The sequence below is a fragment of the Aphidius gifuensis genome, linkage group LG2 (genome assembly GCF_014905175.1).
Source record: "Aphidius gifuensis isolate YNYX2018 linkage group LG2, ASM1490517v1, whole genome shotgun sequence".
Lineage (NCBI taxonomy): Eukaryota > Metazoa > Arthropoda > Insecta > Hymenoptera > Braconidae > Aphidius > Aphidius gifuensis.
Window position 1 is genome coordinate 7,500,706 of NC_057789.1, and position 14,419 is coordinate 7,515,124.

Genomic DNA, 14,419 nt, shown 5'->3' on the forward strand with positions numbered 1-14,419 from the left:
TTGTTCCTCCAGTTGGCCTTGTTTTTCAAATTGACCACAGTGGGGATTTGCTTGGATATAAGAAAGTTACTTGTTCATTTGAGCTTAGTTGTGTTATTCAAGTGAAAGGATACTTGCACTCTTCAACGATGGTTCATTTAGCACTAGGTAATTCATCCAAATGACAAATTATATTTATATAATTAAATAAATATTATAATTTACAATTTTATTCTAGTTTTTCTACTGAGTGTCTATGGATTTGCATCAGCAGATGTCAAGTCTTCATTTGAAACAGCAAAAATAGTTACAGACATCATTGACACAGCACCAACAGATATTATTTCAGTAAATAAATCATTAAATTAATTTAAAAATTCATCAAGTTATTAAAACAATGCTTGCTTTTGTTAACAGATAAAATATGGAAAAAAAGAAGTTAATCTTGGTAATGAATTAGAACCAAGTCAAACAGCTCATATTCCTGAAATTCATTTTAATCATACAGGAGGATATCTATACACTCTTGTACTTACAGGTAAAAAAAAAAATATATAATTTATTTAAAATTAAAATAATAATAACTGTGACAAACAAGTAAAACTTTCACTGTCTTGAAAACCGGTTTGTTGTTTATGTTTATTCAACTTGCACAGGTAAAATAATTGCTTCAAATAATAATAATAACAGAAGGTCTCAATCGTGTTATTGTTGTTGATTTAAAATACTGAATAATTAGTTTTTTAAATTGTTCAATTCAATAATTGATTTATTAATGAATGCTTTTAGATCCTGATATTCCAGTCAAAGGATACAATCGTGAGTGGCAACACTGGCTAGTTGGTAATATTCCAGAGGACAAAGTTGATCGTGGTGAAGTTTTAACAGAGTACATTGGTCCAGCACCACCAAAAAATTCTGGAAAACATCGTTATGTATTTTTACTATACAAACAAAATCAAGGTGCAATTACATTTACTGAAAGACGTCTTGGTACTCATGATAAATCACGTTCACGTTTTTCAATTAAAAAATTTGCTGATAAATATAATCTTGAGGGTCCAATTGCTGGTAATTATTTTCTGGCACAGTATGATACACAAGTAGATGCAATTCGTCGTCAAATTGGTATTTACAGTTAAAAAATTTTAAATAATATAACTAAACAATTAAGCATTTCGATATAAAATGATGATTTTATTATTATTATTATTTTTTTCAATTATCGTTTGACGATATCCATTTTTTTTTTGTATGATACAGACAAATTTACACTAAAACAAAATTATAATCATTTTCTAGTATTATTCACCATTGTCAGCACTTTCTAAATAGAAATTATAATATCATTATCACTGCGTATGTCTATTCATACAATTAAATAAACATGTTCAAAAATAATAAACATAAATATTTTTTATCAAGTGAAATACATAAATGCAATCTTTATAGTTTTTTTTTTTTAAATAATTGTGTGTATTATTAACAAAATTATTAAGTCATAAGTGGCATAAACAACAAAAAATGATTTTTTTTTAGTTCAAACTATATTCAATTATTATTTTTAAAAATAATAAATAATCACAATTTTTATTAAGCTTAATAATTATTATCTTTTTTAGTTGCACAAATGATATAAATTTTTTTTATACAATAGTTTTTAAAATTCATAAATAATAATTGACTAGAATATTCAATATTATCATACAAAATACACAAATCAATTAATTAAAAAAATCATCGCAGTGTTGTAAAATAAAATGTAAATTAACAACTTGTCTCTTGAGCATGTGCTTTGTTTACAATTTTTTTCTTTTTAAGATAAGTCATCATATTGACCATGAATATTATTCACAATTGAATTATCACTACAAATGTCTTTAGAATATTTTAAATATGAAATGTCGTTAATATTGATACGTATCAATGGATAATATTTTTGAATAAATAATAATAATCCAAAATAATCCGCCCAGCGAATAATTTCAAGCTACTCAAATCGTAATATTAAATATGATATTATTTACTATTCTGATAATAATACATCATACTTTTGCAAAGTTCATGATCACGTTTATCACCCCATCCACCATTGCCTTTTCTTAATTTTGGATTTTTAACATTAGCAACTGTTAAATTTAATATTGTTGGAAACATATGTGATTTAGCTGATCTCAAAACATTCTGTACTTTAGCAATCACAGCCGTTGAATCACAATTATTTTTTTTATGATGAACCCCACTGTTGTACATAAAAACAAAACATAGAAATTATTAATTGCTAATTTAGTTAAATGCATCAACATACCATTCACCAATATGAAATACTCTTGGTGCTTTCATCATCATAGCAACAAGACCAGATTCAACACGTGGTGTTTTACCAGGACCTTTACTCATTGGAAGACAACTCTGTGCAATATGCTGAAGACTCCAATCCCAATTATAATCATCATATGAACAAAATTTTACTCCACAATTACGTAATTTATTCCATGTTGTACGATTAAATGCCATTCCCATATTATGCTTACTACTTATCCAGGGTATAACTTCAGCCTACAAATAAATAAGCAACCATATTATAAATATTTTACTTAGAAAAAACAAACAATAATAAATTTATCTTTGTCACAATAATGTAGTTGGAAAATAAAAAATAACAAATGATAAAGAACAATTTGTGTGAATGTCATGCATAACAAATTGATTGTACTTAATATTAATGTGAGGTGAATATGTGTTGGCAATGATAAATGTAATGAAAAAAAAAATAATACATGCATATTAAAATGTATTAAAGAAATGTACTTTGATACTGTAACAACGTAATTATCAAGCTGAAAATAAAAAAAGTTAATATAGATCATGCTGTTGTTGAATTTCCATGCTGTGTTACTGATAATCATCAGAAATAATATGTAAATTAAATTGTATTTATCATCAGCAATTTGTTTTTATATTTCAGATTCATGTAGTTGTTGTTTTTGTTGATGATGTTGATGTGTTGTTTTGTATAATCACAATGTTGTTGAGTGGATTTGATATAAAAATAATATATATAAAAAATGCATCGTCATTTAGAGTTGATAGACCTTCTGATAATGACTGTAGAGACTTGGTAAAAGTTGATAAGACCAGATGGCTGATGTTTTATTTACTTTGGTGTTGTGATAAGTTGAGATGAGACCATTTGATGTAATCGACCATGATGATAACTGCTGGTTTTTTTTTTGCTGTTGTTGATGGTGATGTTGAGGTTGTTGTTGTTGAACATGCTGATTATCTGATGATGATTTTAATTGTGATTTTTGCTGTTGACGTAGATACGTCTGATGATACTGCTTGGCTGTTAACTCATGTCTGTCTATTCCACGTATGAATTCTTTCTGAAGTACAGTATTCACGCCAACTTACCCATTGTGTAATTTATTTTTATACATGCTTTATATATTTTTTTTTATTATTCTCTTCTTTGATATATACAATTATTAAATTATTCTTAAAAATTCTATGATTTATTATTCAACAAAAATTCTAAATATATATATTTTTTATTATTCAAGTGATAAAATTTAATTTACGTGCTAAATTTAATTTTAACTATAACTCTTACAAGCGTAATCACTTTTAAGCTTTTTTTATTATCAAAAAAAACAATTCATATAATTCAACTGAATGTTTAACTTGTTTTTTTTTTTTAAAATTTATTATTTCATAAAAATATATTTGCAATTCGTGCAATGATTGAATTGACGATAAAAAAAAAAAGCGCACGATAATAATATGGAAAAACAAATCGAAATTTTATAATTATTTATGTAAAAATTTACCTTTCGTGTGTAATCTGTGTAGTAATTATAAGTCTTGACATATGTTCCGAGTGAAAGAATATTACAGCTTCTACATTCACTGTAACTTTTATCCTCCATTAGTCTTAAAACATGAAGAAAATCTTCAGCAACATAGTGATCCTCTTCGAGAAATAACACAAGACCAGTATGATTTTTCATAATATGTAATTGATCAAATACATAATTTGCTTTCCACCACCAGTGATGTTTTGTTTGTGTAAATTTTGCCTCACGATAATGACCATAAAGATCTGGATGTCTAGCATTTGTACAATTCATAGCTAAAGCTCTATAAATAATTACAAAAAAACAAATTAATAAATAGTTAATAATTGAATAAAAAAAATTATTAATAAAAATAAATTTTTCATACTGTTTTTTATCAATATTTCTTGGACAATCATTTGGATCAACACCAGGAAATATATTTGGATGTGTTTGTATACTATTTGGATAAAAAATTTGCATAACACGACAAAATTCAATTTTTTGAATAAGTTCATTAATTTCTGGATGCCAATAATCATGACTAAATATTAATAATATTTTTTCAATGCCTTTAGCTTGTGCTAATGATACAATAAGATGTCGTAAATATAAAATTCTTGTATGTACTTGTATAAGTATAACAGTTGAATCTGTTTCAAGTGGACCAAATGCATCATCATTTGATATATTTTGATCATCATTAATACGTTTTATTATTTTTTTAATATCAAATATTTCAACTTCTGGATTTGTCAAATTTGTTCCATTTAAACTTTGTTGTATTGTGACATTATGACGTTCTTTAAAAAATCTATAAATAAAACAGTGCGCATTAATAGAACATTTATTAAATAAAAAAAAAAAAATAGTACAAAAGAATGCGGAAATAAATGAAATAAATAAAATAAATAAAGTTGTTAATGACATTACTTGGGTATGGCAATGAAAAGTATAAAAATTAAAAAAATACCTGTGAAGTTCTGGTGGTACTAGAGAAAATAATGTCTCATTTGCTGATTGAGATGGTTGATTTCTAGTTGTTAAATTACTAACATGTATTTGTAGCCATAAAAATGTTGCCAAAAATACAAATGCAAATGTTCTTAATATTGTACCACGTGTTGATCTTCCACCACCAACTGATGAACCTGCTGTATTAATTTCCACTATAATTTTTTTTAAAAACAAACATAAAAATATATATTTACAAATTAGTATGAGTACCTATATAATTTTCAAAAAAATTTTTTCATAAAATAGTTTATTTAAAACACCAATTTTTAAAATAGATCATGACAATTTTTGTATATATTTTTTAAAAATATATCTACTCTAAAAAACACGGAGAATAGTAAAGATGCGAGCTCAAAAGAATAAGTAAAAAAAAGATATACTGAATAGATGTAAAATGGGTTTTTTTTTTTAATTTTTTCTTTAGAGTTAATGTATGTTTACCTCGCGTGTAGCCGGATTTTTTTCTTGTGTATACGGATGATACTGAGTAGGGCTTTACGAGTCCACGTTCCACATCGGACTCGCTGGGTTTTCCTATAAAAATATTGTTAAAAAAAAATAGAAAAATAGAAAATTAAATTAAAACACGTAAAATGACTATGAGGGTTAACATAGGAGGTCATAAAATAATTTTTTAAAAAATATAATAGGATGATAAAAAAATTTAAACAATATAGAAATAAGGAAATTATTAAAATGCATTTTACGTGCTTTGTTTCATGCTGATATGCATATTTCAATAATAAATAAAAAAAATATATATTATTTTATTTATTAAGCAATTTATAAATATTTAATAATTAAAAATAATAATAATATTTATTGCAAAACAATGACACAAATAAATTTGCAAGAAAAAAAAATAATGAGAGTAATACTTGCCCCTCATGTTGACATCCTTGATTGGTATTTCTAAGAAAAAAAAAAATTAAAAATATAATTAATATGCATAAATAAAAAATGTTCAGGTTAAAAAATAATTTAATATTATTATTATAAAATAAATGACACGTGATAAAATATAATTATAAAATTTTTTTTTTTCGTTTCTTCAATGATTTTTCGATTAGAAATATGAAAAAGAGAATAAAAAATTTCGAAAATATTTCGTTGAGTATTTAACTGCAGTCCTCGTTGATGATGTAAAGTTTAATTGTTAAAAAAAATGTATATTTTTTATTCAAATGTATAATAATGTTGGTAAAAAAATTACTAATTAAAAATTTATTTCGTTGATGGTTTGAATTTCATTTTTAAATTATTAAAAAAACGATCAATTTCGAAAATAATTATGGCAATTTTAAGTTGACTCACTGCTTGATATCTCCATAATATTATTACTTCAATTATAAATATATTTTTAACAATTGTGTAAATAAAATATTGTATCAAATCAATTAGTAACACGTCGACACAATAACACCTTTGTCACAACTAACACCTTAAAAGTAAAAATAAAAAAAGGTGACTAAGTTTTTCTATATTGAAAAATAAATAAAAAATTTACTTTTTTAAAATAAACAGCTTATCAAGAAATATATAATGTTTATCTAATCAGTTATTATTAAATCAAGTCACCGGATTGGTCTACGAATAATATTGTCGTCATATTTTAAATCGTTAAAAGCGAAACTAATAATACCTGAAGAAAAAAAAAAACAATAAAAAAACTATTATTACTATTGTTCAATGTAATAATAACAATTTTTTTTTTTAAATCAATTATTATACAAGTTGTTTTGATTTTTTTTTTAATGCTTGAGGATTAATATCAAAGTCGAAAAATATATAAAAAATAAAAAATTTTAGACTTTGTAAAACAGCAATAAGATATTGTAAATGAAATTTAATTTTTATTTTTTATTTAATTTATTATATATCGAAACATTTATTATCATACGTACAAGTGTTTTCATCAATAGTCTGTACAACATCCAGCATTGAAGTTTGTATTTTAAAAAAAAAAAATATGCATGTCGTGTTATCGCGTGTCCAACGTACGAAAGTATTCAAAAATATATATCATTATGTTTATCATATTGTTTTTTTTTTTTCATCATCGAAGGAGGTCGATGATAGACTCAGTAAAAAAACCGACTGAATGAATAATTAATTGTAATTTTTAATTCACATGAGTGTCTAAAGATCCTTCACGACACGCTAACTTATTCACAACACATAATAACAAAAATAAAAATTATTTTAATTTATGTTTATTAATTTTTTTATATTTATTATCAAATAAATTATATTACCAGACAAGTGTTTTTCATTGAAATCATTCATTATCATATAACTCCAGACAAAATAAATAATATTTGTCAATTTTTTAAAAATATTTCGCGAAAAATATATTACTTTTTCATTTCGCACTTTTATTTGATATTTTTAAAAATATCAAAAAACTAAATAACAATAACACAAATATTCTATTTTTGCATAATGACATAATTTATTTTAAAAATGAAAAAAAAAAATAATAGAAAATTTATTTTAACGATTTATCGAAATTTATTTTTTGTTTTTTCGATTGTAGAAATTTTTAATTTAACTGTATTTAAAATTTCATGAATGATTTTTTATTTTTTAATAAACAAATTATAGTTAATAAAATTTTAGTAAATATACAAAGATTAAATTTGAATGATATTTAAATTTTAAAACAGTGCATACAAGTCGAAACGCCGAGACCAACTGAACGACGGTTGGGATCCTCATCGACTTCAATCTAAGCACATACTTACTGCATTATTTTTTTTTCATTTTTTATTACACTTTTTTCTCTCTTTATTTATCTATCTCACTCTTTTAAACTCAATGATATTACATGTTTATAAATGCTGGTGAATCAAATAATACTCATTTGTGGTTTGTTTGATCTTTCTGTTAAATTATTATTAATATTTTATGAAAATATATGGATATTATTAACGTGGGTCTTTTTAAATAAATATATTTTCTCTCCCACGTGGCACTATTTATTTAACAATTTATTTCAATATAATTTATTCCATACGAAAAATACAAACTCAAGATAAGACAAATATAATTTTTAAAAATAATTTGTTTTTATATGAATTTATAAAAACTGTGGCAATTTAATCTTACCGATAATAATAATTTATCTTTTATTTATTTTTCATTAAACATATCTATTTATTATTGTCAATAAAAAATTATAAATAAAAAAACTAATCAACACTCATTGTAGACATCGATATCATATCAAATATCTGTAATTTATTATTATTGTTTTCGTCGAGTATATTTATCTCTAATTTTTTTATATTAATTATATATTATTTTTAAATAATAAATATATTTAATTTTTAATTAATAAATATATTTAATTTATAAATTTTTAATGTTATGTATGAGGGGTGAGGGGTGATTGAAATATTTGACAAAAAACCAAAGTGAAATTTATTGATAAATTTGAAAAAATTAATTAAATGCAATTTTTTATATATTTTAAACAAGTATTTACTCTTGAAAGCATTTACAAAGGCTTTAATATATATTTATAAAATTTTATAATAGATATGTGTGTATAGGTGTTGGTTGAAGGGGTTGCAACCCGAATATATGAGCAACGGATATCCGCATTGTCTCACACGATCGAGCCAACTCAGCTGACCTACATAAAACAATTTTATATTACGTCAGGTCTAAGGTTAAAATTTCTTTTGACATATTTTTTTTTTTTAAATAATAAAGCTAGTTATATATTCAATACATCTATTGTCATATTAAATGATTAATTTTCAACTTTACTGCAATTAATTTTTTTTTTTTTTTTTTCTTTCAATTTTATTCATGGTCATTTTTATCAAATATGCAATAATGCATTATTCAATTTAATATTCACCAGATTTGTTATTTCATTGTCATATTTTTTTCATTTGTAAAAATAATATTTATATTATTTTTTTGCAAATTATATTACTGGTGAAATATTTTTTAAACAAATAAAAATTGCAGTAGAAATTTAAAATGACAAAATTAATTTTATTTTTAATTGTTTAATTTTTAAATTTTATTTTAGTTTTAAAAATAGTTAATAAATTTATTAAATGATTATTTAATTATTGTAAAATCATTGACAATGAAAAAAAAAATTATCAATTATAAAAAAAAAAGTTTTAAAACAGATCTGTAAAATTTTTCGATCTATTTTTTTTGCATATTGAAATTCAGTCAAGAGTGTATTTGGAAATGATCCAAATGTTTAATAACATAACAATAATCCAAGAAATTTATAATAAAAATAATAATTGAAATAAATTTTTTGAAAAATTTAAAATTGATAAAAATAATTTTAGGTAAAATTATTATAATAAAATGGGAAATGTAAATGTTTATAAATAAATGATGATTGCGTGGTGAGGATAAATGAATACTATAATGTAATTTTAGCTCGAGGGGCAGGATGAGACAAGAAATACCATGGGAAAAATATATACAAGGAATCTCTTCTTATTGGCGACTTCCTTGATCAATGCTCATGGCTAAAATTGCTCGTATATAATGTACATTATACTATGAAATAAATACAGCAGTATATCCAAATTTCCTTTCTTTGTTTTTTTTGCAATTTTTTTTTTTATGTATTACCTTTTTTTTCCTTTTTATTATATTAATAGATTTTTTATTTTTTTTATTTTCCGATGGCTACGAGTGATTCCCCGGCTAAAATGATGACCACAACATAACGGGGCTTCGTTTTTTTTTTTTTTTTATTTTGTTTTATTTGCAACAACCGGGAAATAAATTTAATAACACTGTTGACTTTAAAAAAATAACACAGTACCAAATGAAAATGAAAAGAAAAAAAATACGAAAAAAATTTTTATTTAATTATTTATTTATAAAAAAAAAAATATTAAAAAATAAAAAAAAATAGATTTAAATATTATATACAATTATATATTTATGAAAAATAATTGTGAAAAAATATCAATAAAATCAATAATAACAAGAAAATAAAACAATAAAAAAAAATAAAAATTTTTTCGCTAAATTACAGTTGTTATTGTAAATAATAAAATTATATATTAATTTGATTAAATTAAATTTCCCGCCAATAAAAACAAGTCAATAAAATTTCCAATTATTAGCAAGTTGTTTCCTTATTGATTACCTCAAATTTTAATACAAACCACAACATACAAATGAAATTATTTATTTAAAAAAAAATAAAGCTAGTTAAAAAAAAAAATAAATAAATAAAGCTAATTTATTGATTTACAAATGAGAAATATATTTATTTTATTTTAAAAAATTATTTAAACTTACAGAAAAAAAAGCACCATGACGTCGTGTCTGACTTAAAATCCACCGATGACAAGTACCACTTGAAATAGCACTCATAGCGCATTATTTATTTTATTTCATTTTAAAATATATCTATCAACAATGTCGTCAATTTAGCAGTGATTTTAACAACCAAAAATTCCATCAATATTGCATATCAAAGTAGCCAAAACATTATTTGCCAATATTGTTTTATAAAAGCTCAATGAAATATCGAAATTTATTCGATTATAATTACACTTTGTGATGTAAAATTTTATGTATAATGTATATTTTTTTTTAATTCACTTTGTACAGTATTAATGACACATTGAGAAAAAGTTGTAACGAGTCACCCTAAAATAACAACGATGACTCCACCCTCGTTGGGATATGTCGGAAAATGGAAAATACAGTACAGAGCAAACGCCATCCCTCGGTTTATTCGTATTCAACTTGCAAGGGGTGTTTCGTAGAAATCAATAATTTTATTTTTTAATAATATAAACATTGTGCTTGCTTATTTACCGACTAAAAAAAATTTATAATAATTATTTAATTTAAAAATAGCTTAATGATATTTATCCCTATCAAATGATTCATCAGCTGGATCAATTAATAGATCATTGTAATTATCAGAAAAATAATTTAAAATTTGAAACAAACATATATTTTTTTTGTTATAGTATAATAAAAATGAAAAAAAAAAATTTTACAAGACTGTTTGTTAATTTTTTCGACTTGAATTAAAGCTATTTTGGCGAAATGAATCTTGAAAATTAAAAATCCAAGATCAGTGAAGTTTCTATAACTTGCGATCAATGTTGAATTTCTACGTTAGAAATATTTGGAAATACTAAAACTACCAATATTTTTCTTATCTAACGATAGATGTTTATAGAAAAATTCTCAGAATAAATATGTGTTCCTCGACAGCATCATTTTGATCAATCTCTGATAAAACTCCCTGGGGTTATTGCTTATCTCTGGATGGTAAAACATCGATGAAAGTTTTTTCATAGATAATTTCTAATGAAATTTAACAGCAAATTTATTCATCAATAATTTTAAAAATTTCATTGTTAATTTATTTTTATAGAAAATATTAAATCAGCGTGAAAAATAAATTATTTGTTAACTAAAAATTAAACAGAATATTTTAAATTATTTTTACGTGTATGGGGTAAGCAATGGGGAGGGGAGGAAGGTCGCTCTTGTTGAAAAAAAAAGCGGCTAGAAATTTGTCGAAAATAAATTTGTAAATCAATACTTTACAGTATCATGAAAAATATAAATAAAAAAAATCAATTGACAATTATATATTTCACATAGACACAATTTTTTGAAATAATAAAAAAAATTTTAGGTGGCCTGCCTATCTACAATCACGTCTTTCATATACAATTTAAAAAATAAAAAATAATAATCTGAGATTATTGGCCTACCTATCGACAATCACGTCTTCCATACTGTGAATTTTTTTTTTTTTTTTAAATCTTAAATAAAATTCTAAATAAAAAAATTCAAACTAAATACAAAAAGAAGAGAACAGAAAAAAAATTATTAATTCTCTTTATTCTTGCCTGGATTTATTTCAAATTTATATTTCTTTGAAGTTCTCAATTACGTATTAGAAATTTCCTTGTATAATTAAAATTTATAATTTAAAATTAACGCAGAAATTTTTGATTGTTATGTAAAATAAAAAACCAAAGATTATTTTAGAAATATCTTTAAAAGTTTTATTAATTATTTTTATATAACTCTGTAGGCAAAAAGCTCAAAATGACATTGATGGTTGAGGATGTGATTAAATTCAGTCTGTAAAATTAATTATGTGAATATTTCTATAAAGAATTATATAATATATATAGGGGTTGAATATAAAAAAAGCGTGGTTGCATCTGGCAGCGTCGCTATTTTCTTGGGTATTTCTAGGGTATGGGTTATAAGTACTTTGAAACGTCTAGAAGCATTTGGTATTTCGAATAATAAAAAAATTCTTCATTCCAAAACGGCACTCGTATATGATTGCCAATGGGGATCATTCTAAAAGTTCATTTCATGCCTTATTTATTTGTAATAATGACATCGAAATACTCGATAAATTAATAAATAAATTTTCTAATTTTGATCTAGAAATTATTTCATATTCTCAAGTTTTTTTTTTAATAATAGCAATTTTTTTTATATCGAATGCTCTTCAATATATTCTTTATCCAATTGGACAACTTTTAGTCACATGGAAAATTACTCATTCACCTCAATTCATTTGTACTTTCTTGATTTTTTTATTAAACAATAACTGTTTAACGTCAATCTATTGTTAATATAACATTATTATTACTCATCATTGTTTTATTTATTTTTTTTTACTTTGTATAATGACAAAGATACAATAAAAATTTTGTTTATTTTACAGTGCAAATCCCCCACGAAAAAATGCATATCCTGGACATGCCTTGGATATATATTTTTTCGTGGGAGAAATACCTCATGTCTTCAATTATAATTATAAAATATTGTTTCTACACAATTAAAGACTAAGTCAAAATCATAAAATCATTATCGAAAAACAAAAATCTTTACTAAAAAATTCATTAAATAGAAACAATGGGCAATTGTACAAATTTATTGTGAATATATATTTTAATGTATAGCGACAATGTCTGACTAATGCTTGACATAAACTACACAAAAAAAAATTTTTTTACTTTTTATTTCATCTAAATAAATTTATAAACATAAATATATTCATCTTTGCTGTTCATACTTAATTAATTTCATTTAATTAAAATTAATTATTCATTTTATTGATATTTTAAATAAATAAATAATTTTCAAATTCAGTAACACTATCGGCACTGTATACCGGAGAATTTACGGAGATATTTATACAAATTACACGGAAAAATTTACGGTGAATATGTGGTGTATAGTAATTATTGGATTGTTTATAAAACCCGTAAATGTCTCCGTATTTTCCGTAAATTTCCACGTATCGATGCATTGTATACCTTTGTCTTTTTAAATTAATAATTTTTTAAATTTTAAATATAATTTTGTACAAGTCATTATCGTTCTACTTTTAAAATAATTTTTACTTAAAAATTAATCATCAGTTTTTGAAATTAATTAATCAATTAATAATTAACATAATCCTTCATTATATTTTCATCTAATTTAATTTTAATTTTGAATTTATATAACAAATTCAACAATTATTTCATATTCTCAAGTTTTTTTTTTAATAATAACATTTCATTTTTATATTCTACAATCAGCCTTGTAAAATTATTATAAATCATTTACATAACACACTCGGAAATATTTAATAATCCTATATGAAAATTATACTTACAAAATAAATTAAATTTAATTAAAAGTTTGTATGTATTTAAATAACGAACAATGAAAATATTTTGCTCGTAAAAAGTTTTGTAATTAATATAGACTGTCGTTAAAATATAATGAAAATTTTCGAAAATCTCCAGAGAGATTTCTATTGGAAATGCTTGTCATCAGAGTTGTTCAATATTTTGTATTTATTTTATCTAACGAGGCGTTTAACAATGCCAACAATAACATCAATCAAGAATTATTTTTATTCTCTCAACCGTGTATCTTTCATCTTATAATTTCTATGTATATTAATTATACAAACAAAAAATTATTAACAATATTAAATACAAAAATCAAAAGCAATTAATAATATATTTTTCGCAACAAGTTGTTACCCCGGTATATATGTACCAGAGAGTATTTTATATAATCAACAAGTGAGTTTTCTTGTTCACCGAATTTATATACATCGTCATTGTGCAAAGATGCTACAGGTGGATTATAAATTTATCAAAAAAATTCTTCAATATGTTATATAAATTTAAAAAAATCAATAAAAAAATTTTTTATAAATTAATATATAGTTGTCAATTTATCAACAATTTTTTTTTCATCACTCAGTAATAATTCAAGATATAAATATACCACTCAAGACAATGTTGTAATAAATAATAATATTAACAATGATAATACGATTATTTAGTGAGACACGTAGAGGATAATCCCTCAGTCAAAAGTAAGCTCACTTGGCATATAAAAAAAAAATAAAAAAATAATATTAACAATAGTGAAAAAAAGAGAGAAGCATTCTAGGTGACCTCAGTTACACGTGGCTGTTAATGAATATAAAAAAAAAAAATGAAAAATTGAAGAATAAACGATTTCTAGAACGTCGATGTCAGACATTTTAATAAAGACTTGAACGTGTTACCACGCGGCACGTTTTATAT

At 23.1% G+C, this 14,419-nt stretch overlaps 2 protein-coding genes across 7 annotated transcripts; one reads left to right on the top strand and one right to left on the bottom strand.

The window, feature by feature from the left end:
* Positions 1-45: 45 nt before the first annotated feature.
* On the top strand, positions 46-1,339 carry LOC122848853 (protein D2-like). Its single transcript, XM_044147241.1, has 4 exons — positions 46-147; positions 218-327; positions 397-517; positions 769-1,339. Exons 1-4 carry the CDS (start codon positions 129-131, stop codon positions 1,119-1,121), a joined length of 603 nt encoding a protein of 200 aa, XP_044003176.1. The 5' UTR covers positions 46-128; the 3' UTR covers positions 1,122-1,339.
* On the bottom strand, positions 1,049-7,744 carry LOC122848849 (alpha-1,6-mannosyl-glycoprotein 2-beta-N-acetylglucosaminyltransferase). Of its 6 annotated transcripts, none has more exons than XM_044147231.1 (9): positions 7,091-7,744; positions 5,718-5,747; positions 5,277-5,369; positions 4,792-4,987; positions 4,207-4,632; positions 3,813-4,122; positions 3,141-3,368; positions 2,288-2,538; positions 1,049-2,221 (listed from the first exon to the last, which is right to left on the bottom strand). In XM_044147231.1, the coding sequence occupies exons 1-9, from the start codon at positions 7,125-7,127 to the stop codon at positions 1,999-2,001; spliced, it is 1,794 nt and encodes a 597-aa protein (XP_044003166.1). In that variant the 5' UTR covers positions 7,128-7,744; the 3' UTR covers positions 1,049-1,998. The 6 variants fall into 6 exon arrangements, with proteins under 6 accessions (XP_044003166.1, XP_044003165.1, XP_044003169.1 ...); XM_044147230.1 differs by having other exon boundaries at positions 3,075-3,368; positions 7,091-7,742; XM_044147234.1 differs by lacking the exons at positions 3,141-3,368; positions 7,091-7,744 and adding exons at positions 6,150-6,276; positions 6,740-6,989.
* Positions 7,745-14,419: the final 6,675 nt, after the last annotated feature.